The sequence below is a fragment of the Mya arenaria genome, chromosome 1 (assembly GCF_026914265.1).
Source record: "Mya arenaria isolate MELC-2E11 chromosome 1, ASM2691426v1".
Classification (NCBI taxonomy): Eukaryota; Metazoa; Mollusca; class Bivalvia; order Myida; family Myidae; genus Mya; species Mya arenaria.
The window spans coordinates 40236793-40264762 of NC_069122.1; the positions used below are offsets into that span (position 1 = coordinate 40236793).

The window sequence follows — 27970 nt, forward strand, 5'->3', positions numbered from 1 at the left end:
AGTTCCAAGACAAAAAATAAAATAAAATGTCAAAACGTTCAATCTGTAAGAGTGCAGCTTTAATAAGATGCAAGTTTGTAGCGAAAAATATAAATCCGTTTATTTATTCAAGCACAAAATCAATTAATGTTTTTACCCGTATACGTAATTATAATATAATTCATAAATTGTTCAAGCGTTCCCACATAAAAAATACGCCGAACCGGGTAACATAAATATAGCATTGTGAAGCAACTTACCGTAATAAAAACCTACAAAGCGTTAATAATTCAGTAAAAACCACGCAACAAAAACAGAACATGCACAAGGATTTATGAAACAATTGCATCTGGATAAAAAGTAATATGCATTTTAAGATCTTTTTAGGTGCATTGAAAGCTTCTTTGTTACTTAAGTTGTCGGAAAGCGGGCTTAAGTATTGGTTATATGGCCCTGGTTATTTTAATGCATTGTACCCTTGAAATAAAAAATTGTTTACTCTTTATAACTGAAAAAATATGTCCACTAAACCGCAGAACCTGCTTTAAATATACGCCTAGCAATTCAGCTATTTGATACGTTGTTAAAATAACAAACTATTTCTAAATAATTGTAAATAACAAAACGTCATACATTCAAAATTATGAGAAAATTATAATGTCGAATGCATGATAACTCATATCAGTCCCATCATAAAGTTTTTTAAAGTATTAATTTGCAGAGGAGTAGTAGCATTTAAGCTGCACTCACACAGATATACCGTTTTAACAACTTTTTTTATAATTTTCTTTTGTCTTGGGACGAGCTTATTTCTGCAAAAATGCATGGGCACCAGTTAAATAAGACTGCTGAAAATATGGATCGCGGATTTTAATCTTTAAGTTCAAAAATTTATGTTTTATGCATTTTTTTTAAACCTTTAGTAACGGTTTAAGCCATAACACATTTTCGAACGGAAATATGAAAATCTGCGATCTGATCTTTTGTCAGCAATCTTTTATCTTGATTTGCAGATATTTACGCAAACATTGGCTCATTCCAAGATAAAAAATAAAAAGAAGTTGTCAAAACGGTAAATTTGTGAGAGTGCAGCTTTAAAATAACAAACTATTTCTAAATAATTGAAAAAAATAAAAAGTCATACAATAAAATTTAGATACAATTAAATTGTCGAATGTGTGATAACTCATATCTGTCAAGTCTTATATTTTTGTAAAGTATTATTTTTTAGGCCCCAATTTCTCGAAACTTCTTAAGATTCACAGGCTTAAGTTGCTTATTTCAATTAGACAAAATACATGCTGATAGTGATTTTTTTACATATGAAAAATTGTTTACATTCGGAACTCCTCGGCCATTTTTTTCAAAAACAACCTCGGATGTATTTGGACGGTTTACATACTCAAAAAGTGGTATGTTTAAGTCCGCTGCAAGTAGATCGCGTAGTAATTTTATTTAGCAGTTAAACTTTGTGACATTACTCTTGGGATTCTTAATTATGTTTGCAATTATACAATTTAATGGCAATCAAATTAAGTTTAGATCAATAAATACAACTCTAAAACACTACATTTAATTAATGATATAATTCAAAATTTTACGAACTACTTCAACTGATGTACCTGCATACATCCGAGGTTGTTTTCGATAAAATGGCCGAGGAGTTCCGAATGAATTGTTTAGTGTGATAATCGTAATGATAATTCTTATTTTGAGTATTAAAACAATTAAAAAAGTATATAAAACGCAAAATATTGAAAGACATAAATAGTGGCTTTAGCTTAATCCAGTTATAAGAGACTTAAGAAGTTTGGAGAAATTGGGGCCAGAGGAGTAGTAGCATTTAGGAAAGCTATAAAAAATAAGGTGTCATGCATCACAATTATGACATGAGTGACTCATTTTACAAACATTTAAAGCATTCCTTAGGTATCGATTAAACATGCATATTTCACATGACATAGGCACAGGCATCTGTATCATTGTTTGTCACTTAAATGTTGTTTAAAACCATTTTGGGTACAAACAATGAGATAAACAACACATCTGAAGATATTTAGTGTCTTTGATATACAAAAAAGAAACAAGGTATGTAACTCAAACTTACCCGATTTCACGGTAGAGTCCAGTTTTATGCAAATTTCTCAACCAACATATAAACAATCCATTTTTAAAGAAGTGACATGGAAAGAAGAGTCAATTACCTTTAAAATGGTGTGCGATATGTTGGTATATCTATAATGTCTTTAGACAAACAAGCATAATTCAATGTCCAATTCTCGTGTTTTCCTTTAGTCGGAAAGAGTACAGCAAATTCAAATCTTCAATTTTCCCCGTGTAAACAGTACTAATGACAGTCCTATTGAAGTTATTTTATGCTTCAGTGTACAGATAAATTAATTCCATTCCTTAATATCACCATAAGACTAACACCGCAGTTTTAGAAACAACCGTATCAGTCTTCAAATTAAATCCACTTTAAATTTCGTAGGCAGCCTGCCATTTTACCGACAAGCGCCCAGATGATGTCATTGACATGTACATTTAACATCTTTGTACCGGCTTGAATGTGAGCCACACAAGCTGGGATGGGTCAAATACTCCTCTTCTTTTGGAGGTTGATCAGAAACATCTGAGCGCTGTCAGGAAAATGTCCGCCTCAAACAAAATTTTAAAGTGGATTTAATTTGAAGACTGATACGGTTGTTTCTTAAACTGTGGTGTTTGTCTTATGGTGATATTAAGGAATGGAATTAATTTATCTGTACACTGAAGCATAAAATAACTTCAATAGGACTGTCATTAGTACTGTTTACACGGGGAAAATTGAAGATTTGAATTTGCTGTACTCTTTCCGACTAAAGGAAAACACGAGAATTGGACATTGAATTATGCTTGTTTGTCTAAAGACATTATAGATATACCAACATATCGCACACCATTTTAAAGGTAATTGACTCTTCTTTCCATGTCACTTCTTTAAAAATGGATTGTTTATATGTTGGTTGAGAAATTTGCATAAAACTGGACTCTACCGTGAAATCGGGTAAGTTTGAGTTACATACCTTGTTTCTTTTTTGTATATCAAAGACACTAAATATCTTCAGATGTGTTGTTTATCTCATTGTATGTACCAAAAATGGTTTTAAACAACATTTAAGTGACAAACAATGATCCAGATGCCTGTGGACATAGGCCGAAAAGTCGACGCTTAATAATGCACTAATATTCATTCAAACTGCACACAGCAAAATTGATGACGTAAAACTGCAATAATGATGACGTCATACACACCTGGTCCAACAGAATCCGTATCGTCATCCTTTCCGTCAGGTTCGTCGACAGCCCTGCGCACATAGGAATCTTGCGCATCGTGGACCCGCTTCCGGCCCAGCGCGTTGTGCGTGACAGGCGGCTCCTTCCGCTGTTTTCCGGCGCAGTTACCCATATCACTGCTTACAGGGACGCGCTATTGACTGTAGAATGAAAAATAATTGTTTATACGCATGATGCTAACTAGTTTTGTTCCGGTGATCGATTATCATCGAAAATTGATTTGTTGGCATGAAATCGCCGAGAATCGATTATATTTGGTCATAATCAATCATTGATTAAACCCGCGAGTTGTTATTTCTTTCCTCCCGTTATTTGCGTACGGTTATTTTTTTGCAAATGTTCTCCTTTGAGTTAATTTATACATTTGGAAGTGTTCATTTGTTATCGTCAACAATATGACCAAAAGCAACAACACACATATTGTTTTTAAAAAGCGCACACATAAGTATAGTTAAGGACTATAAGTTATGGCATAAGAATAAAACTACAATTAAGGTTATGTCAAATACATATATTGCTTTCGATAATCGGTTACCTGAGAGGAACCGATTACCGATAGTCAAATTGGAATCGATTCCCAAAGCTAGTGCTATTATTATAACCCAACCAAGATGTTATTCGTGAAGTTGGCAGTCTCAGTGTGTGTGTACCACGTGATAAATTGCGTTATAAATGCTACGTCGGAAGGCAATATTTTGCTTCGATTGAAGACTTAAAACAATGATACCTTTCATTTTCTTTACCATTTTAAATGAAACATAGCGCAGTCTATGCCGCTTACGGATGCACCGCCTTCAGTCTTTTACCAAATTTTGATTGAGAGTTTAGTTTCTTATAACACTTCGACAAACCTTTACACGATACGGCCGTCTGACGGAGCACTGTCAAAACATTGTTTTGGAAACAGGTTTGTCGAAGTGTTTGAAGAAACTAATCACCTTATCAAACTCCGGTTATACAACAAAAGTGGGGCTCTTTAAGCGGCATAGACTGGCCTTTGTTTCATTTAAGATGGTGTAGTGAGCGAAGTTATCTTTGATTTAACGCTTTATTTTAAGCAAAATGTTGCCTTCCGACGTAGCATATATGACGTAATTTATCACGTGATATACACACACTGAGTCTGGCAGCCTGGCAGCCGCTGTAACGCATCACGATATATATTGTAGGCGTATAGCGATTTACGAATTGTTTAATATAATTACTATAGTGAGGAAAATAGTAAATTCTTTCGTTGGAATTGAATGAAATAGAATTTTCTTTCGTCCAAAATATTTTTGTTATAATAGTGCTGTAGGTTTTAAATAATTGGCGTTTGAAGTTTAGTACTGAAACTTTTGTACTTGTACTGACCTTTTAATATTCAAGATAATTGAATGCGGAATGAATAATCCGGAATGGTGTTACGTTACATGTATATGAAAAGAATTTGATTTAAGTATTTTCACGAAATCATCGGTCAAATAACATCATAACATTAACTATATCCAAACAACCATTAATATCATCATAGGATAAGAGTCTGTAAAAAATCTGTTTAATGTTTAAGCAATTAATCGTTTAAAAATTACCTCACGGTGTTTATTTTGTAAGTATCCACATAAATGAAATATAATATTTGTTCGTCACCTGCCATTTCTTTAAATCGAAACAATTAAAGCTTTGTCGTTTATTCCAAATACGATCCGTCTTGGTTCTTATTTGATATTACAATGACTTCCCTCGCATTTATGTAACATTTATAAAACGAAATTCACATCTGTGAAAGATATTTTATCAGTTAATGACCGTTAACGATAAAAGAAGAAACAATTATTCTTGAAGTTCCTCAAGAGACTGATTTTGAAACAGTTCGGTACAGTAGCCCCATACAATATAATTTCAAGGTTGATGCACATGGAACAGAGACCATACACAAGTTTAAGGAGACCTTTGATGGTAAATTTATTTGTCATGAGATTTTATTTAGTGGGCGGATCCCCGTCGCCTCCTACACATATCACAACCAAATATCTAGGAGTGTCTGGAAGTCCATTAGCCAGTCCGCCAACGTTCGAATCACTGACCCGATGAAGAAAGTCAAAATGCCACAGCATCAAGCAGTCAAAAACGTTAATTGAAGCTTGTACCATAACCTATGCTTACTTTGTATGTACCTCGTGATTATGTGCATGTATCTCGTGGTGTAAGTATATTAAGCTCGTGGCCTATGTGTATGTGTCTCGTGGTATGTGTGTATGTATCTCGTGGTCTATGTGTATGTATCTCGTGGTCTATGTGTATGTATCTCGTGGTCTATGTGTATGTTTCTCGTGGCATATGTGTATGTATCTCGTGGTATATGTGCATGTATCTCGTGGCCTACGTGTATGTATCTCGTGGCCTATGTGTATGTATCTCGTGGTATATGTGTATGTATCTCGTGGTCTATGCGTATGTATCTCGTGGTATATGTGTATGTATCTCGTGGCCTATGTGTATGTATCTCGTGGCCTATGTGTATGTATCTCGTGGCCTATGTGTATGTATCTCGTGGTATATGTGTATGTATCTCGTGGTATATGTGTATGTATCTCGTGGTTTATGTGTATGTATCTCGTGGTCTACGTGTATGTATATCGTGGTCTATGTGTGGCCTATGTGTATATATCTCGTGACATATGTGTATATATCTCGTGGTCTATGCGTATCTATCTCGTGGTCTTTGTGTTTGTATCTCGTGGTATACGTGTATGTATCTCGTGGTCTATGTCTGGCCTATGTGTATATATCTCGTGACATATGTGTATGTATATCGTGGTCTATGTGTATGTATCTCGTGCTATGTGTATGTATCTCGTGGTCTATGTGTATGTATCTCGTGATCTATGTGTATGTATCTCGTGGTCTATGCGTGGCCTATGTGTATATATCTCGTGACATATGTGTATGTATCTCGTGATCTATGTGTATGTATCTCGTGGTCTATGTGTGGCATATGTGTATATATCTCGTGACATATGTGTATGTTTCTCGTGACATATGTGTATGTATCTGGTGGCATATGTGTATGTATCTTGTTACCTATATGTATAGATCTCATGGCCTATGTGTACGTATCTCGTGTCCAATGTGTATGTATATCGAACCCTATGTGTATGCATCTTGTGACTGGTCAAGAAGTACGAATTACACGGCCTATATGTATCTCGTGGTTTATTATATATGAACGAAATATATTATAACGACTTCAAAACGGTAGGGATGATATTTCAAACTACTCTTTGTAATGCATGCGCAAAGTTTGCATGTCAGTCTGTATTTAACGTGTTTTAAGGAGATTATTGAACCTCTTCATTTATTCGTAATTAGCGTTTTCAGTGTTGAGTCTGCGCATTTCGTCTGATTATGTTAGTATTGTATCAAGAACTGGCATAAAAGTTTCATTGTTCTTGTAGCTTAGTCTTTTACCTTTCCGGCAGTGTATAAATTATAGCATTTTGTCAATTATTTTAGGAAATATTTGACATTGTTTAGGGCAACTGAGGTGATGGGGATTTCTGGACACGGGAACCTTGTCTAATGTTTATATATATATATATATATATATATATATATATATATATATATATATATATATATATATATATAATGCTATTTTTTTCAAGTTATACTCTTAGACATTTATTGAAATGTCATTTTATCAATTTTAATTATTTTTAGTTATTTTTTAAACAATATCAAAGGACTGAAGGGCCATATTTTAGTGATCAAGCTATGTGACGGACACCTGTATGTAATAGACTCCGAATGCCAAAAGTTCAAAATTTGTATATAAACATTATAATCATATATGATAAGCATTACATGCTATGAAGGCAAAAGTGTGCCCATGCTGATTTTGTTGAGGGCTGAAGTGTGCTAACAAAAAGGATATGGTGCAGCACCCTTACATTTCTTTTAAGCTAAACCCCTAATACCTAGCGTTCATATGCGAAGCATCGTTGGCATACCTATGGTACAAATTCCATGAACACTACACGAACTGAAGTGCGTCGTCGATCTAGTGCCGGGGTATCAAAGAACTCATTTGGAACTCCTCGGCCATTTTTCATAGAAAACAACCTCGGATGTATACCTGGATCATTCGGAACTCCTCGGCCATTTTTTCATAGAAAACAACCTCGGATGTATACCGGTACATCAGTAGAAGTAGTTCGTAAATTTTTTTACATAATAGTATTAATTAAAAGTAGCGTTTGAATGTTTAATTTTGTATGACTTAGTATAAATTGATTGCCAGTGAGGTGTATAATTGCATAAATAATGAAGATTCGAGAGGTAAAATCATAAAGTTTAACTGCTTAATTGAAATTCCTACGCGATCTACTTGCAGCGTAGTTAAACTGTATATATTTCAGACATTGTACACCGTCCATATACATTCGAGGTTGCTGTCTATGAAAAATGGCCGAGGAGTTTCGAATGCGGATAACTTTTAAATAATAACGTAGCCATATGATCGTTCCCATGCCTATATATCTAATCATGTGGCCATAATTTAGAATGTATGTCCTACATTTGCGTAACTCTTTGTCACGCGCGAGTTCGTAGCGACAATATGTAAGGCATTTACGGAGTATAACACGATACAATTTAGAGTGTAGTCGAGTACCACGGGTATTTGACAAAGGTGATACTTTCTTTTCGTCTTTTCCTACACTCCAGATATGTAGATCCAAATTGTTTGGCCATGCTGAAATTCCTTATCTTGACCACGGGCAAAGATAAGAAAGTACCCGTATGTAAGTATTTAGATACTATAATAGACTTTATTTTGTTTAACTGAGGTGGGAGGAAAAACATCTACCATGGCCGCTCGAGTAACACCATATCATCCCAACCCTCACGCAGAGTGTTCTGCGGAAACTCAGTAATCCTCGTTTCCGCCAAAAAACCTACGATCTGGTTGGGAAGAACCTATCTTACACTCTCTGCCATGGAATATACTGACAATGTTTAAATTTGTATTCTTTGTCGTAGTTTGTATAGCATCTCTGTTTAGTTGTTTAGCTTTTAAACAATAATTGTATTAAATCTAAAATTGAATCACCCTCATGCTGCGGCATATTGTCAAGGATTTAGAAAACACATCTCAACATCAGATACGCTCAGTAGGTTGGCTTAAAGTTTCACAAAACGTTTGTTCATGCTTCATTTTCCTGATAAAAGTTTGAAAAGAAAATTACTTCAACTGAATTAAACATGCCCGACCGTTAAATGACTTTCAACATGATTGCTTTCAGTTAAAGCTTTACTATTATTTAAGTTGCACCCTTACTCCCAAATAAAATTTACCACAATTTATACAATTGTTTTAATATGTCAAAATGGGTGAATAAATATAAAAAAACAATGGTTCTTATGAAGGATACAGAGTTAAATTTGAAAGAAATGTGCAGAAAACACGGTGTTTCTACCATATGAGGCAATAGCTGATCACAGTAAATCTTTTAGCACTCACCAATCATTTAATATGTGTGCGTTTTCAGTTATTAAATACACGGTAACAATCTTGTTATGAGTAATTGATAGTTTCCATATATGCATTATTTATTGAATAGTTAAAGGTTTATCACTCAAAATTTATGTTTGTTATACATGTGAATGTATTGATTATGAATGAGAGTGTCACTTTAAAGCTGCACTCTCACAGATTTACCATTTTTACAACTTTTTTTTTGTGTCTTGAAAAGAGCAAATTTTTGCGTAAATAGCTGCAAAACAATTATATAGGATTGCTTAGAAAAATCAGATCGTAGATTTTCATATTTCCGTTCGAATATTAATGTTTTATGGCTCAAACCGTTACTTGCGGTTTAAGAAATATTTATAAAACATCATTTTTTTTAACTTAAATATATAAATATGCGATCTTATTTTTGTCAGCAGTCATTTATAACTGGTTTCCATGGATTTTCGCAAAAATTGGCTCGTTTCAAGACAAAAAAATTTTAAAGTTGTCAAAACGTTCAATCTGTGAGAGTGCAGTTTCAAAAAATATTGAAAGGGGCACAATATAAGTTGATGCAGAATATATCTTTATTTTATTTTAAAGTGATAACCCCCCACACACACACACACACACACACACACACACACACACACGCACACACCCACACACACACACACACACACACACACACATGCCAACACTTAAAAACAGAAAGAAAAAAATCAGTTCTGAGGGAGGGGCGCAAATCAAATGGATACGCCCCTTGATTATGCCCCCTCCTACGTCGAATCCATTAAACCGCCCCTGATTTCCCACGGTACTCAGTGAAGCAGAACATTGTAGTAATACCGAGGGTATCCGACAATGACCTTCACCATAAATGATACCTTTCGCATGTATTTTAGATATACGATGAATTTTGTGCGGTTATAAAAGATAAAAAGTGTTGATAACCAGATGTTACAAACTACAAAGTATAGATTCTCCGTGATGATATATACTGTATATGTAACATATTGATCATATAGGGTATCAAATATACTATATTAATAGAAAAAATATTTAAATACCCAAATGCTTTTGGTTTATAATCAATAGCCGCCATGTCACACGCTCCGAACGTTATTTTTGGAAACGGCCATATCAGAGTTGTGAAGATACCGAATGCTTTTACTAATACAAATGACCTAAATTTGGCCCTCAGTCCAGACAATGGAATTGAAAAGTACTCACTTAACTTTATCTCTACAAGGACATCTGTTGTTTTAATACAGCCAATGGCCATTTTGAATTTTATTCGCATATTCAGCAACATCGTAGAAGTAATAAAAGATATAATATTGTAATCAACAGCAGCATAAATATATCTCAATTGTCTGCTTATGAGACTCAATATTTTGCAAAAAATGCACATGGTGCAATAAACAATAGTCAGTGTGATATTACCTTTATAGTTTGCTATATGGAGAAATACAACCGCTAGAACACATTGACATTATGTAACCAAATAGTGTGCACTTGGTAAAGACCTAACCAAGGCCATTTATTGAAAACTATCAATGAAATGTCTCTTGAAACATTATAACGATATGGTAGCAATTAAGATCGCTCAAAAATACTTGTTTAAGAATAAATATACATGTTTTAAAAAACATTAATCCCTGTTGGTCAAAATTGATGTTAGGGAAATGTAAATAAAAAAGAATCGCATGAGTAATCAATATTTACATTGTACATTTTTCTTATTTATTTTTTTTTACTTTTAAACGCTTGAATTTTCATTTGGGTATTTTGTAGAACATTTAAGTAAAGTGCAAATATAGTGCAAGTTTCAACAGAATGCACATATATGACAATTTATTATTATAAATTTTCAACGTATTGAAATAAAAACTATAAAATGTGATATATTTACCTTGGTATCCAAAAGTTATCACTAAAATATCCTTTAAAACTATCTATAAGCACGTATGAATATTCCCTTATACGTATAAGCCTGAGAGTTTAACTATTGGTCCCTGGTATTGGAGTGTTTTAACCGTATATGTATATTATAGTAAGTCCTTTAAGGTAATTCTATATCGTATATGGTTGTATCCAAACTCACAGTCATATCATCAATGTTTAATTTTAAACGTATTCTAACCAAAACTAAAATATTTAAATAAATCCAGTATTTCAGGCGTAATGTATTCCCTATCAAAGATCTTTAACTACACGAATAATAAGCGAAATGTACAATATCGCCTCGTAGTATATCGACTGTCGTTTAACTAATCCACTCCTTTTTTGACATCGGTCTCAGGTAAACTGATGTAGACAATGTAAATGGTGGGAGAAGATTGAAGTATATAAAACATATCGATGGCGACGGTAAAATCTCGCACGTTCGTTTCCAAACTTCAAATGAACCGCAAGATGTTGACGCAAGTGTTCAACTAATGACAATAGCCAATTACAAGAAAGATTGTTTCAAATGTTGCACTAAAGTCATTTCGCCTTTAGGCCATACTAAATCGTATCTATGTATAGCGTCCGCGGACGGATAGGTTTTGGGCTGCCCGAACGAAAAACAACAACCCTCTTATATGATCAAAAATCTTGCCGAATATGTTTGATTTCCTTAAACTATTAACGACTACGGAATACAAGTTTTAACAACATACTTCATACATTGTACTGGTATTCTTGGGATTTGATATCAGAAAAGATGCATTCTGTGTGATTACCATGGTCAACAAGTTCATGTGGACTCATTTTGCAGTGGAAATCTACCTAACAATTGAGAATGGTCCAGAATAGACTAAGGAGGCTCTGTTGTCTATAATCTACATAGGATGTCACTCATTTATCATTCGTTTTTTTTTCAGGATAGCTAGATAGGATAACGCACTAAGTGTTGACGCTAAACATAAAAACAATTTCGTATGATCTTAGTCAAAGAAACGTACGTCTTTTGTCTTTTGTTAAATAAACAATTTATAAATGTAATAAATTATGTTATATATCACTCCCTAAAGTCTACTTAAATTGTGTCAACAATAAAAACAGAGCATTTTTACTTGATATATATAAAGTTCAGCCCTAGCGGATCCAGGCGGGGTGCACCCGCCTCCCCCTAAAATCGTCCATGTTAACTTTTAATTACAATATAGGAGAATAAAGGCATAATATACGCCACAAATTCACCATCTAGGACTGGAAATTGTTAAAATTGTCTTGGGGGAGAACCAAAAAACACCCTTACCAAAACTTTAAACCATATAGGGTTCGGTTCTGAGGAACGGGCGCAGATCAAAAGGATACGCCCCTAAGTTACCCCCCCCCCCCCTCTTACGTCAAATCCTTGAACCGCCCTTGGTTCAAAATTAACAAAGTCATTGTGATGTAACATACAATCAACACATTTCCATGAGTGCTTCAAAGGAAAGCAAATATTCGTTTTATGTTAGAAAGGAAACTGAATATGTTTATGTTTTCAAATCATCGGTCAATTACCATAAAAATGTGTAAAAATGTGCAAAAAATAATTTTGAAAATAAAAATCATTTTTTTTACCTTAAATTCGAGTTGAAATGAATATTCTTTTTCTGATGAAATTCAAAAGTTTTAAATGACTACTCCCTCTTGGTCTAGCAACAACTTATCAAATTTATGTAAACATACATCACTGGATTCGTTGATACTCTTAAAATAATGGTCGTATAAAATTTAAGACTGGCCGCAGTTCATTGAAATTCACTTTACATACGCTGTCAATAACGGACATAAATATTAATTACAATGATCTCACTAGTCCGCTAAGTGCTACCCACCTGAGTATAAGTTTTAAGACTTTAAATAGGAAATACTTTTATGGTTATCACAATGAACCATATTTTATTTGCCAAAATCTCATTCAAGTATGTGTTTTGGCTTATTGAAATTAGCAACTTAAGCCTGTTAAGCTTAAGAAGTTTCGAGAAATCTAAAGGAGCATTGCCAGGTTCGTGCACATAAAACAGAGGACACATTCATTGTGTAAATCACTAGTTTTAAGAGGCCGTTGATGATTAAGAAGTGCTCCTTCCTTACGCTCACTCCGCCCATTTTTACCATTAAGAATTTACTTCATGCCATCTATCTATCACTAAGTGGAGGAATACTCTACAATGCAGGTACTTTCGCAATCAATTTTCCAAGAGCGTCTCGGTTTCAAGCTGTTATAAAATGTGTCAAAGATTAAGTACTATCTCATGTTAGAATAAATCCCATATCTTCAGCAAATGTGGTCGTAGATAGGCTATCATTAAGAGGGTGTTTCGAGGTTCGCCTACTGCCACGCATCCGATACTCATTCCCTATGTCAGCTAATGAGCTTGTATTCTAAGTCAGTAGCATGACCTGAAGTAACATCTTAATGATTAAGAAGGGCTCGTTCGATACGCTCACTCCACCTATTCTTAATCATTAAGATATTACAGCTAACTGTCACATCTCGCGGCTACGTGCACAAATATCTTATAGCCACGATACGGTAGATCATGTCCTACGTAACAAGAGTTTCTACATTCGGAACACCTTGGCCATTTTCCATCGAAACAACCTCGGATGTATGCCGGTTCATCAGTGGAAGTAGTTCGTAAAAATTTAAATAATAGTATTAATTAATTGTGTATTTTTATTACTGAGTTTAAATTCATCGCCAGTGATGTGTACTTGCATAAACATAAATGATTCCCAAGAGGGAAGTCATTCAGTTTAACTGCTAAATTAAAATAACTTCGCGATCTACTTGCAGCGTATTAAAATGTAAAAAAGAAAATCTGACACTGTAAACCGTCCATATAAATCCGAGGTTGTTTTCGATGGAAAATGGCCGAGGAGTTCCTAATGGTGATTTTAGAGACCATGTGTTAGGTATCGTTGCAGGGGCGGATCCATGGTTTGGTGTTAGAGGGGCGTAACTAAGGGGGCTTAACCGTTTGACTTGCGCCTTTCCATCAGAACAGAAATTATTTTGGTTTAGATTGTTGACATGGGGGTACTCCCAAAAGAGAATTTTAACAATTTCGAGTCCGGAATGGTGCATTTTGGGCGTATTTCATTACTCTTGTTCTCTTGTATTGAAATAAAAAGTAAAGTTGTGTGATCTTTTTTATTGATTTTTTTGGGGTGATGGGGGGGGGGGGGTCTGGATCTGATTGTGGTTGGAACCCTTGATGTTCACCCATTCGTTAACATGACTAGATTAAGGACCTTCTCAATATTCCGCAGCTACGTTTAAATATCAGAATCCCTTGTCCTACGTTGTCCTACGTTGTCCTACGTTTGAACAGTTTCTATTGACAATGTGTAAGGCACATTTGGCACATTCGTATAGGTTACAAAGAACATCGACCAACATTTTAAGTTGTAAAATTTTTCGAAAGTTTTGTAGTTTCGTACAGCCATTTGGCGGTGATTTTTCGTTACTTAATGGAAATTTGGCTGTGATGTTTCGTTACTTAATAAAAATTTGGCTGTTGCAATATCCTTCATGGACTTTTAGTTGTCTGAGCTCTTCTGCATGATTAAATGTTTATCTCTATGTTTAACTCTTAAATATCATTCCTCATTGTCGTCGTTATAGCATTTCTGCTCATTTTTGTATTTATCGTTCAATTGTTCAGCAAATCTATAATTGTATTATCTCCATGCAGCGACATTTTTTAAGGGTTTCAAATATCTTATCTCAGTGTCAGATATGCTCAAAAGGGCGTCTGTAAGTTTTACAAGACGTCTGTCTGTTCATGCTTCGTTTTACTGATAAAGGTTTGAAAAAAAAAATATAGACAGAATTTAACATGCTCAACTTAAACATATATATTTAATACGCACGTAGCAAGTTTGTTTTCTAGCTTTTGCTCATCCAAATAAAGGACAATTATAAGTAGGCACGTTTGTCATTACTTAAAAGAATACTCCAGCGAAAATAAAATGCTAATATTAAACTTAAAAGTAAGATTTTTAAGGAAATATACTTGAATAAATATTTGCAGCTGACATTCAGTAAGGATTTTTTTTCAAAACAAAGTTGTTGTTTTTTTATCAAACATCAATATAAGTATACCTGTAAGTGTTCGCCTTATTTTGGCTCGAACTTGAGTAAGCCTCTGACATGCTATTGAATGTATTTCATTAGTTTGGTCTCAAATTGTAACACTTGATGGGGGCGGAATGTGTGTCCCCTCACGCAGGCACTTTTTAAAATTAAACTAAATGACGAAACCAACTATGGACATGCTCAGGGGTCATGTTTACAATGCTCGAATTGTATGCTCACGTTTTCGAATCGATATCTCTGAGAAATTATATATTTCAAAAGTGCATGTAATAACTGAATTTGTCCGCTTCGACAAGGTTATATGATAGTCCAAGTAAAGCTTTGAATTTTCGATTCCAGTCGTCGTAGGTAAGCATTGACCCATTTTGCGTCCGTTCGTTGATAACATTCACCCATTTGTAGTTCGCTCATTAATAAGATTGACCCATTTGTCATACGCTCATATATTCCGTTGACCCATTTGCCATACGCTCATATATACCGTTGACCCATTTGCCATACGCTCATAGATACCATTGGTCCATTTGTCGTACGCTCATATATACCATTGACCCATTTGTCATACGCTCATATATACCGTTGACCCATTTGTCGTAAGCTCATAGATACCATTGGTCCATTTGTCATACGCTCATATATACCATTGGTCCATTTGTCATACGCTCATATAAACCGTTGACCCATTTGTCGTACGCTCATAGATACCATTTGTCAATTTGTCATACGCTCATATATACCGTTGACCCATTTGTCATACGCTCATATATACCGTTGACCCACTTGTCATACGCTCATAGATACCATTTGTCAATTTGTCATACGCTCATATAAACCGTTGACCCATTTGTCATACGCTCATAAATACCGTTGACCCATTTGTCATACGCTCATATATACCGTTGACCAATTTGTCATACGCCCATATACACCGTTGACCCATTTGTCATACGCTCATATATACCGCTGACCCAATTGTCATACGCTCATATATACCGTTGGTCCATTTGTCATACGCTCATAGATACCGTTGACCCATTTGTCATACGCTCATATATACCGTTGGTCCATTTGTCATACGCTCATATATACCGTTGGCCCATTTGTCATACGCTCATATATACCGTTGACCCATTTGTCATACGCTCATATATACCGTTGGCCCATTTGTTATACGCCCATATATACCGTTGACCCATTTGTCATACGCTCATATATACCGTTGGTCCATTTGTCATACGCTCATATAAACCGTTGCCCCATTTGTCGTACGCTCATAGATACCATTTGTCAATTTGTCATACGCCCATATATACCGTTGACCCATTTGTCATACGCTCATATATACCGTTGACCCATTTGTCATACGCTCATAGATACCATTTGTCAATTTGTCATACGCTCATATAAACCGTTGACCCATTTGTCGTACGCTCATAGATACCATTTGTCAATTTGTCATACGCTCATATATACCGTTGACCCATTTGTCATACGCTCATATATACCGTTGACCCATTTGTCATACGCTCATAGATACCATTTGTCAATTTGTCATACGCTCATATAAACCGTTGACCCATTTGTCATACGCTCATAAATACCGTTGACCCATTTGTCATACGCTCATATATACCGTTGACCAATTTGTTATACGCCCATATACACCGTTGACCCATTTGTCATACGCTCATATATACCGTTGACCCATTTGTCATACGCTCATAGATACCGTTGACCCATTTGTCATACGCTCATATATACCGTTGGTCCATTTGTCATACGCTCATATATACCGTTGGCCCATTTGTCATACGCTCATATATACCGTTGACCCATTTGTCATACGCTCATATATACCGTTGGCCCATTTGTCATACGCCCATATATACCGTTGACCCATTTGTCATACGCTCATATATACCGTTGGTCCATTTGTCATACGCTCATATATACCGTTGGTCCATTTGTCATACGCTCATAGATATCATTGACCCATTTGTCATACGCTCATAGATACCGTTGACCCATTTGTCATACGCTCATAGATACCGTTGACCCATTTGTCATACGTTCATATATACCGTTGACCCATTTGTCATACGTTCATAGATACCGTTGACCCATTTGTCATACGTTCATATATACCGTTGACCCATTTGTCATACGCTCATAGATACCGTTGACCAATTTGTCATACGCGCATAGATACCGTTGACCCATTTGTCATACGCTCATATATACCGTTGACCAATTTGTCATACGCTCATAGATATCATTGACCCATTTGTCATACGCTCATATATACCGTTGACCCATTTGTCATACGCTCATAGATACCGTTGACCCATTTGTCATACGCTCATAGATACCGTTGACCCATTTGTCATACGCTCATATATACCGTTGACCCATTTGTCATACGCTCATAGATACCGTTGACCCATTTGTCATACGTTCATATATACCGTTGACCCATTTGTCATACGCTCATAGATACCGTTGACCAATTTGTCATACGCGCATAGATACCGTTGACCCATTTGCCATACACTCATAAATACCGTTGACCCATTTGTCGTACGCGCATTGATAGCATTGACCCATATGTCGTACGCGCATCGATAGCATTGACCCATTTGTCGTACGCGCATCGATAACATTGACCCATTTGTCGTACGCTCCCTGATAGCATTGACCAGACATACGTAAACGAATTATTTTATTTCTTATGAAATTTGGTCAGAGATCGTTTGTCTAGTTGTTCATGAATACCGTATTCGATGACTCCAACTCAGTTTGTTTTCTAGATAAATGTTGTCGATAATCATATGTTGTTAACACAATCTCGCCTATACAGTATACAGCACCTCCTTAAATGGAGATTATTGCTTGTAAATGAGGACAATAAATAGAAAATATTGAATATCGAATACACTGTATGTATAATAATATCTAAAACACCTTTAAACTACCTGAAGTGATGTTTTTATACTTTGATTCACATTCAGATTTTTGGACGCAGTTCATAATTATAAAGCTCTCGTTAAAACAGTTAATATGACAAAAACAAGGATAGGCTTTTCTCTTATAAACAAAGTTACTCCTGGATGAAAGAGTGGCGGAAAAGAGCCAGTTTTGTTAAGAGTATTCTTTGTGTGTCGAGCGCATTAAGGTGATGCTTTGAGAATACTTTTTCAAGCGTGGGGTGATAATCAAGCATGCGGAGCGCAGTGTCGTTCACAATAAAAAAGGTTCAGATTACGGAATTCCACTGATCTTTGATTACATTCCTACCCTGTGCAAAATAATTAATAATTTTTCACAAAATATCCTCATTTTGTATCCATGTATATACCCGGGATTAAAGCTGGACTCTCATAGGTTGACGGATTTGAAAACTTTTTTCCTTTTTTGTCTCAGAATCTGCTAATTTTGGCATGAGTGGTTTCAAATCCGTCATTTAGGATAACACACAATAAAACAGACCTCTTTTGTTTAAAAAAACTGCCATTTTTTATTTTTCTTAAAGATGCACTCTTACTCCCAAATAAGATTAACCACAATTAATACAATTGTTTAAATATACCAAAAAGGATGAATAAATGTCGGAAACAATGGTTCTTATGAAGGATACCGAGTTTGATTTGACAGACAGGTGCAGAAAACACGGTATTTCTAACTAATGTGACGATAATAAATCACAGTAAATATATTAGCACTCACCATTCATTTAATATTTTGCGATTTCAGCTATTAAATACAGGGTTTCAATCGTGTTAGCAGTAATCAATATTTTCCATAAATGCCTTATTTAGCAAGAAGTTTCAGATTTATCACAAAAAAGTTACGTTTGTTATACATGTTATATGTGTGTATGCATTGATTTTGAATAAGACTGTCACTTTTAAAGATTTAGTAACGCGTTTAGCCATAAAACATCAATTTTCGAGCATAAATATTAAAATCTACGATCTGATATTTTATTAGTAGTCCTTTATCATCGGTTTTCAGACATCTCTGCATAATTTGGCTCGTTCCTAGACAAAACATAATAAGTTGTCAAAACGGTCAATCTGTAAGAGTGCAGCTTTAAAAGAGTGACATTGTTGAGCGGTGACGGTTTACAGTAAACTGTGGCATCAGTCTGAAGGGTTTTAGCAGGGTGCTGCAGCGAGAACGTTATGGTAGCACCCTTCTGAGAACTACCTAGAACGATCAATGCGAGCTAGGAGGAGACCGATAAAACATCATTTTACATGATTAAAAGAATAAACGCAATAATCATGTTGCTGTCTCATTCGAGTTTCGCGCATGATGATTTCTCAGTTTAAATCATAGATCTGACGCTACTTTTAAACTAACTAGGATTTACGTTGTGGGCAGCATCAGTAAATTTCGAATTGACCATGGAAAAAAGGCAAAAAAACACGCGAAAAATGCATGTGTCGTAAGCTGTTCACAACGATGTCAATCTCATGTAAGTTTTCCTTTTTTCATGCCATTGCATCATCTGGTGTCTAGTCCCTTTAACCTCCATATCGAAACGGAAACAAGACCAATGGGCGTTACCATTTCTTCAACTATCGTGCGGATAAAATCTTATTTTATTACAGCGCTATTTATATCACAAGCTATTTACTGAACTAAGGCCTTGACAACGTGGTACAAAACGTTTAAATTATACACTCGGGCTTAAACTTTCTAGCATAATATCAATTACAGTAAAAGTGACACTCTTATTCAAAATCAATACATGCACAAGTATAAAAAAAACATCAAATTTGACTATTAAACATTTAACTACTTACTAAATAATGCATTGATGGAAAATAATAATTACTGATAACAAGATCGTAACCGTGTATTTAATAGCAGAAAGCGTAAAAATATTAAATGATTGGTGAATGCTAAAAGATTTACTGTGGTCTACTATAGTCGCATAAGGTAGAAGTACAGTGCTTTATGCTCATTTCTTACAAATTAAACTCGGTATCCTTCATAAGAACCATTGTTTTCGACATTTATTCATCCTTTTTGGAATATTAAAAATATTATTAATTGTGGTAATTCTTATTTGGGAGTAAGAGTGCATCTTTAAAACTCGCTATGTCATTGAGACCTTTGGTAATTAATTCGAAATAACGAACATTCGATATAACCGAAATTCAAAACATGTCTTATTTAACCCAAAATATTAAAAAAAAGTTCGACATAACTGGAATATCGAGAGAACAGAGTTCGACATAGTGAGTTCCGACTGTACACTGGTTTTGGGTTTTATTTGAATGTTCCCTTAGAATAAATACAAAACCTAAAAATAATATTTCTCTGCTCTTCACAAGCCATCGCCCCTCCGTAATATCTAAATACATTGTTTTGCTGGTGCATGTCAGCTGTCCCTTGTTTATATGACATACTTAGTTAGAACAAGTGACATATCTAGTGTCAATAAACTGTCAATTACTTTAATAATGTGATAAACAGTAATAATTATGTTGTCATTGACCAGTTAATTGCAACGTAATACTGCAACCTAACCATACACATGCCATTGTCATTTTCATTGATATATTGCTTTATCTTGATATTTGCTGAATATATGTAACGTAACCATAAGTGATGATGCAGTTGATAATAACAATTGTATGTATGTCCGTCCGTCCGTCCGTACACACGAATGGGTATATATTGGGTATTAATTCCTTCATTCCTTGTAGAAGATAAATTTGTCATGTAGCGCTTGTTGGTTAGTGTTAGAAGGGCATTAGTGGGTATATTCTATAATGGGAGTAATGGGAAAGTACCTAACAAAGGTAGATATGTCAGAACGTCCGTCCGTCCGTCTGTCTGTCCGTCCGTCCGTTCATCCGTCAGTCCGTCCGTCCGTCTAACACTTTGTGATCACTAGATTCATTCCTTTATAGATAAGTTACCACCTTATTAATATGTCAATATGTGACTCAGATAATAACCAAAGAACTGTACTTTAAACATGTTGTCTTTCTTCTTTTTTCAGAATTATGTTGTATGTGAAAATACTGGATTCAAGTGATGTATTGACAGAAAGTGATCAGATTTCAAATGGTATAACTTACATACACTATATAGTAACATTCATGTTAATGAAATAGAAAAGGGTTTGGCTTTTAAAGCTGCACTCTCACAGACTGACCGTATTGACAACTTTTTTATTTATGTCTTAAAATGAACTATTCTTTGCCTTTATATCTGGAGACAAAATACAAGACCACAGTTTTTTTTAAATATTTAGCTTTGAAAATTGAAGTTGTGTGGCTAAAAGCGTTACTAACGCTTTAATTCAATTATCGAACGTAAATATGAAAAACTGCGATCTGATTCTTCGTCAGCAGTCTTTGGCTCATTCTAAGACAAAAAATAATAAATATGTTGTCAAAACGGTTCATCCGTGATAGTGCAGCTTTAAGATGTTAATATACCCAACAAGTGGTATACTTTCTAAAAAAATATTTATACATGTACATTGTCTTTCTATACGAGTTCCAAAATGAAAATGTCAAAATGCCACTTCTTATTCAAGGTGACTTATAATTGTAACAGGTTCTTACAGATGCCCATCGTATATATATTAATACATGAGAACACATGAGTGCAAAGTCCTTCTAGCACTAGCGGATCCAGGGACGGGGCGCACCCGGCGCGCGCCCCTCCTTAAATTGTTAAAGTTTACTTTATCGCAATATAAGAGAAAAAAGTAATGAATTACGCCCAAATTTACCATTTCGGACGAGGAATTGCTTAAAAAAAATCAGGGGGAGAAAATAACTTTTGGTTCTGAGCTAGAGCCGCAAGTAAAAGGTTACGCCCGTAAGTTACACCCCTCAGTTACGCCCCCTCTATTGTCAAATTCTGGATCCGCCCCTGGCTCGTACTGATATTCTTTGATCCTGAGTGATCTATTTATACTTAAATGTGCAAATAAATCACTTAAGAGATAAAGTAATAACTTCTAAAATCAACAACAGGGTCAATATAGCATTATGCACAATAGGCAACGTTATCTGGATCTGTATTACAGAACCATCTTAAGAAAAGTTTGAAGTGTTATAACTTGAGTGTATCATTTTAAATTGTTAGATTTCTTTTTAAAAAACTAATGCTTAAGAATGTGGATTTTTTTAAAAAAATAGAAAACCTTTAAGTCTTCATATTTACGTTTCATATTAAACATGCATCGTCTCACTTTGTGCCAGCGGAATAGAACATTAAGGAAATTGTTGAAATTAAGAAAACGGTACATGTTTATTTTAAGATGCTTCAATAATGGAATAGACGTAATGAAACACGTATTTACGTCTCATATTATATTAGAAATATACCTTAGAGAGGGCATTTCAAGCTGTATTGGTGGTTATAACATTCTAACGTGCACTTGAGGAAGACTTGGCGATATTTCATTTAGTCATGTATTGAAATAAGAAAACGTTGGGAGCATTTTATATGCTGCCTATACATTCATGTACATAGACGTTCAAAAATATATAAAAAGTTCCATTTTGCATGAAAGAAAACAATGGTAAATAATAATGCTGTGCAGCTAACGTTCGTCTGTTGTTGTTTTCTCTTCAGCCGAACAAGGGACATAACTCAACAATTTTCAAAACTAGAGTTATGCACCTTACTAAACAATAACGTATTGTCTCTAGCAACAACTATACCAAGTTTCATTAGAATATCATTAACGGCTTTTTAGGTAAGTCAAAAGTTAATGATTTTTACAAATACGCCGACGCCGACGATAATACCTAGGCTTCCACAATACCTCAAATACCACGAAAAAACAGACAAAATAAAAATGCATACAAGTAGTTGATAAAGCTGCACTCTGACAGATTGACCGTTTTGACAACTCTTTAATTTTTTGTCTTGGAATGAGCCAAATTGTGCATCAATATCTGAACACCGGTGATATAAGACTGCTGATAAAAGATCTGATCGCAGTGTTTCATATTTACGCTCGAAAATTGATGTGTTATGGCTAAAAGTGTTACTAATGCGGTATGCAAAATTTTCGGCGTTTTTCCAACCAATAAAGACTTGTTCGATTGTGAGTAATCTTACATGAATAAATTGAAAGCATAGATACGAAAATCGGCTGACTCTGAAACTATAGATACAAAAAGTTGTCAAATAAATCAATCTGTGAAAGTGCAGCTTTAAATTCATTCATGAACGATTTCAATCACATGAACGATTTCCATCACTATAAAGTATAAACGTTACGAGTTTACAGCTCTACCTGTGTGCATATTGGTTCAATGTTCAAATGGTTTAAAAATGCATATGCATTGTACCGAAAAATGTAAATAAAAATATAACAGATTTACCTTAGATCCTCAGGTAATCCTTTAACTCTGTTTAAGATGACGTGGAAAACGTTTGGTATTAAAAGTATATTTATAGATGTTTATAAACCATGCTGTGTCAACCTGGCGTTCGTTTAAGGTTGATTTATATGGATATATCCAGTCATTTGTCCCGCTATTAAATGCGTAATTTTAAAGTAAACCGTTTTAAATAGAGCGAATATTACTATTGAATCAAGTGTTTATAAAAGAACTTCCCTATTGTGACATTTAAACTGCACTATAATAGGTGAAAGATATGGTTCGCTTTAAATATAATGAATCGATCGTCATTTAACTAGCACGCCTTTTATCCGCTCCTCTGCTCATAGCGTGCTCAGGTAAACTGAACTATGAGCATGAAATGTATGTAGACTATGTAAAAAGTGGGATAAAACGCAGTGAATAACGATATTAATGATAACGGTAAAGTAAGGCTTATCAGCAAATTATATTCGCTTCTCTCAGCACTCCACAGAACTTCAATGTCACAAAAAAACACTCTTGGAGTGAATACAAAAAACGCAGCCGCATTGAAATCATTACGTCAAAGAATTATATGCTTTAAATTACGTTAGAAGACAAACGATTCATAAACACATAATTCTATACCTTCATAAAGCCTTCATCGCATTATCATAGCACATGTCTGCACCAGCAGATTTAGAGGGGGCGCAGCCGGCGCGCACACCCTCTAAAATCCTCTTAGTTCACTTGTTATATCAATTTGGGAGAAAAAAGTAATACACTCATAATGCACCATTTCCCACTACAAAATGTTTCGATTTTCTTGAAGGAGTAACGTGTCAAAAGATTGCGCCCCTAAGTTACGCCCCTCTAACGTAAATTCCTGGGTCCGTCCCTGGTCTATATCTATTGTTCACAGATGTTTAACAGACGACCTACCTATCACTGCGGGCATTTATTTATAAAATTGATAATGAAATATAGAACAGCATATCGATTGTTTATTTTATCTTTTTATCGTGTTAAAGCGACTAAACACCAGATGATACAATTGCAAGAAAAAAAGAAAGTTGTCAAAAACTTACATAAAATTGATATCGTCGTGTACAACTCATTCAATTTTACTTACTGATGTATCACATCGCTAAATGCAATAATATCGTTCGCAGTGTTTTTGCGTATTTTTTTTCAATTCCAACGTTACTTGGTTTGTTTTCCAACGTTAGTACCATCAAATTTAAAAATAGCATCAGTATTTGTATCTGTACTAAGCACGTGAGTTCCGCATGCTAAATTTACACACTTCACACTGGGGAACCAGTATGCGCTTTTTTAAACGGGTAAACTCAGCTGAGACAGCGACAAAGTACTATTTAAATCATGTACAATGATGCTTTACCGGCCCCATACTAGCTCGTATTAACAGTTCTATGCTTGCTTTGAGGATTTAATGTATTTGTCAATTTTGGGACCATCTGGTGTCTTGTCCCTTTAATTAAATCGAAACTATCAATATTGACACTTTTCCGACCTATAGTACAATTAAACAACGTGAAAGTATGCCCAGCGAAAATATATTATCTTATGGGCATTGATAAAGCTCGACCTGTACATCAAAATAACCTAACTGAAATGGCACGACGGTATATACAGACGCTATTGGTATGTACCTCAGAATAATTCGAATCTTCTAACGATATGGGCATTGAAATATTCTAACATTATTTACATCAAAAAAATCAGATATATGACGGCCTTATATACGGTGAAATATGCTGACGTTACGTTCTTCGAAATACACTGACCGTATGTACATCGAAAGGTCTGACCATGTGTACATCGAAATAGACCACTAGCGGATCATGGGACCTGCCCCCCCCCCACACACACCCTTTAATCGTACAAGTTTACTTTAAATTTCAATATAGGAGAAAAAAGGAATAAAATACGTCCAAAATGACCATTTCTACATCGAAATAGATCACTAGCGGTTCAAGGGGGTGGAGTGCCAAGGCGCCACCCCCCCCCCCCCCCCCCGAATCGTCCAAGTTTACTTTTAATTTCAACATAGTAGGAAAAAAGGAATAAAATACGTTCAAAATGCACCATTTCGGACTAGAAATTGTAAAAAAAATCTTAGGGGAATACCCCAAACCTCCGTTCCAACACTTTAAAGCTTATGAATTTCGGTTCCCATGGAGGGGAGCATATCTAGAGGTTAAAAGGCCCTTAAGTTACGCCCCCTCCAATGTCAAATCCTGGAACTGCCTCTGTAGTCAGGTCGTATCTATATCAGAATAGACTGACTATATCTTTGTCGAAATAGTTTGACAATGTGTATATCGAAATGGTCTGACCACAAAATTATACACAACTTATATTGTCTGACAATATGAATATCAAAATAGAGTCATTATATGCGTACCGAAATAGTCTGACTATGTGTACATGGAAATTATACGACGTTATGTAATGATCCGGCAGTATTGACTGGTTCAACCAAGTAAGAGTCTTACTTTCTGTATATACAAAATATTTGACCAAGTAGCATACTTTACTTCAACATTTTATCAGACGGACGAACTTTCGTCCAAAATAAAAGGAGCTACGTTTGTTTTGCGGTGAACCCTTGATTACAGCGCTGATGAGCAAAGCCTAATATATATATAGATATAACTCAGAAATGTGTGAGGTACATATTCATTATTCTGGTTCGCGTAATACATTGATGAGTAAACGATATAGGTTTGGCTTATTTCAAACGCATTTTCAATACAAGTGTACCCTGCGCATGCGTGGAATGTGTTAATTAGATTATTACTCACGTGTATTGGTTTCTAAGAACTATTTCATCTCTTAACTCATAGGATAAAATGTGAATAGTTTCCTGTTACTTAATAATATTGTGGTAATATCATTCTATCAATTGGTTTTACGTGAGTAAATGCAACAGAAACATCAGCTTTCTCAAGGAACCTTCAACAAAAACTACTTATGAGTACAAGGACTTGCTTTATTGCATCAAACTTAATTATATTTCCACGGCAATAAATTTCAGTAACATATTATAAAAAGGGAATGTTCTCGGTAATGTTCTTATTGAACTGATATGTTGCATAACAAAACAAAAAAATGGTTCCGCTATAGCGGGCCTAAACTTTGTCAGTGTGTATCGAATATAATGCAAACTAATGCTACGTTTATACGACGATGTTTACCCTAGGGTAAAAAATTATCCGAAGGACAAATGTACGTATAAACGCAACAACTGATGTGCCTGTCGGCAACATATTTCCTTGAGACTCTGGCGTCGATGTCAACGTTAATTTTTACATTATGATAAAACGATAAAGATAATTTTGACAATTCTCTTGTCGAGTATAATATCAAGGGTATGCACATCGATACAGCTAGGTCGACGGTATGCAAATCAAACTAGTCTGACAATAAATATATAGACGTAGTCCGTCCGTAAACACATCGACAAATTCTAACCCTATAGACATCGACGTAGTCTGTCCGTATGTATATCGACGTAGTCTGACCGTATGTATATCGACGTAGTCTGACCGCATGTACATCGGCATAGTTTGACCCTATGGACATCGACGTAGTCTGTTTGTATGTATATCGACGTAGTCTGACCGTATACACATCGACATAGTTTGACCCTATGGACATCGACGTAGTCTAACAGTATGCACATCGACGTAATCTGACCGTATGTATATATTCGTAGTCTGACCGTATGCACATCGACATCGTCTGACCGTATGTATATCTACGTAGTCTGACCCTATGGACACCGACGTGTTCTGACCGTTTGCACATCGACGTAGTCTTGCCGTGTGTATATCGACGAAGACTGACCCTATAGACACCGACATAGTCTGACCGCATAAATATCGACATAATCTGACCGTATAGACATCGACATAGTCTGTGCTGACCGTATGGACATCGACATACTCTGTGCTGACCGTATGGACATCGACATAGTCTGTACTGGCCGTATATACAGCGACATAGTCTGTACTGACCGTATGGACATCGACATAGTCTGTACTGACCGTATGGACATCGACATAGTCTGTACTGACCGTATGGACATCGACGTTGTCTGTACTGACCGTATGGACATCGACATAGTCTGTACTGACCACATATACATCGACATAGTCTATACTGACCGTATGGACATCGACATAGTCTATACTGACCGTATGGACATCGACATAGTCTATACTGACCATATGGACATCGACATAGCAGTTACTAACCATATGGACATCGACATAATCTATACTGACCGTATGGACATCGACATAGTCTATACTGACCATATGGACATCGACATAGTCTATACTGACCGTATGGACATCGACATAGTCTATACTGACCGTATGGACATCGACATAGTCTATACTGACCGTATGGACATCGACATAGTCTGTACTGACCGTATGGACATCGACATAGTCTGTACTGACCGTATGGACATCGACATAGTCTGTACTGACCGTATGGACATCGACATAGTCTGTACTGACCGTATGGACATCGACATAGTCTGTACTGGCCGTATATACAGCGACATAGTCTGTACTGACCGTATGGACATCGACATAGTCTGTACTGACCACATATACATCGACATAGTCTGTACTGACCACAGAACATCGACAAAGTCTATTCTGACCGTATGGACATCGACATAGTCTGTAC

At 35.5% G+C, this 27970-nt stretch overlaps 2 protein-coding genes across 12 annotated transcripts in view; one reads left to right on the forward strand and one right to left on the reverse strand.

Moving 5' to 3' along the window:
• The window catches only part of LOC128229234 (uncharacterized), a 77268-nt gene that overhangs the window by 34448 nt on the left and 14850 nt on the right, over positions 1–27970 (reverse strand). For 4 of the 11 annotated variants that reach the window (XM_052941088.1, XM_052941080.1, XM_052941070.1 and 1 more), the window contains exons 1-2: positions 23261–23593; positions 3274–3455 (exon numbers count right to left, since the gene is read on the reverse strand). In XM_052941088.1, coding sequence (XP_052797048.1) covers positions 3274–3427 — 154 coding nt within the window. In that variant the 5' untranslated portion in view covers positions 3428–3455; positions 23261–23593. Of the gene's footprint in view, positions 1–3273; positions 3456–4886; positions 5121–10724; positions 11119–23260; positions 23594–27970 lie in introns of those variants that run through there. The other 7 variants (XM_052941043.1, XM_052941061.1, XM_052941025.1 and 4 more) reach the window with 4 other exon arrangements.
• Positions 27199–27963, forward strand: LOC128227066 (rhoptry surface protein CERLI2-like). Its single transcript, XM_052937271.1, has one exon. It carries the CDS (start codon positions 27199–27201, stop codon positions 27961–27963), a length of 765 nt encoding a protein of 254 aa, XP_052793231.1.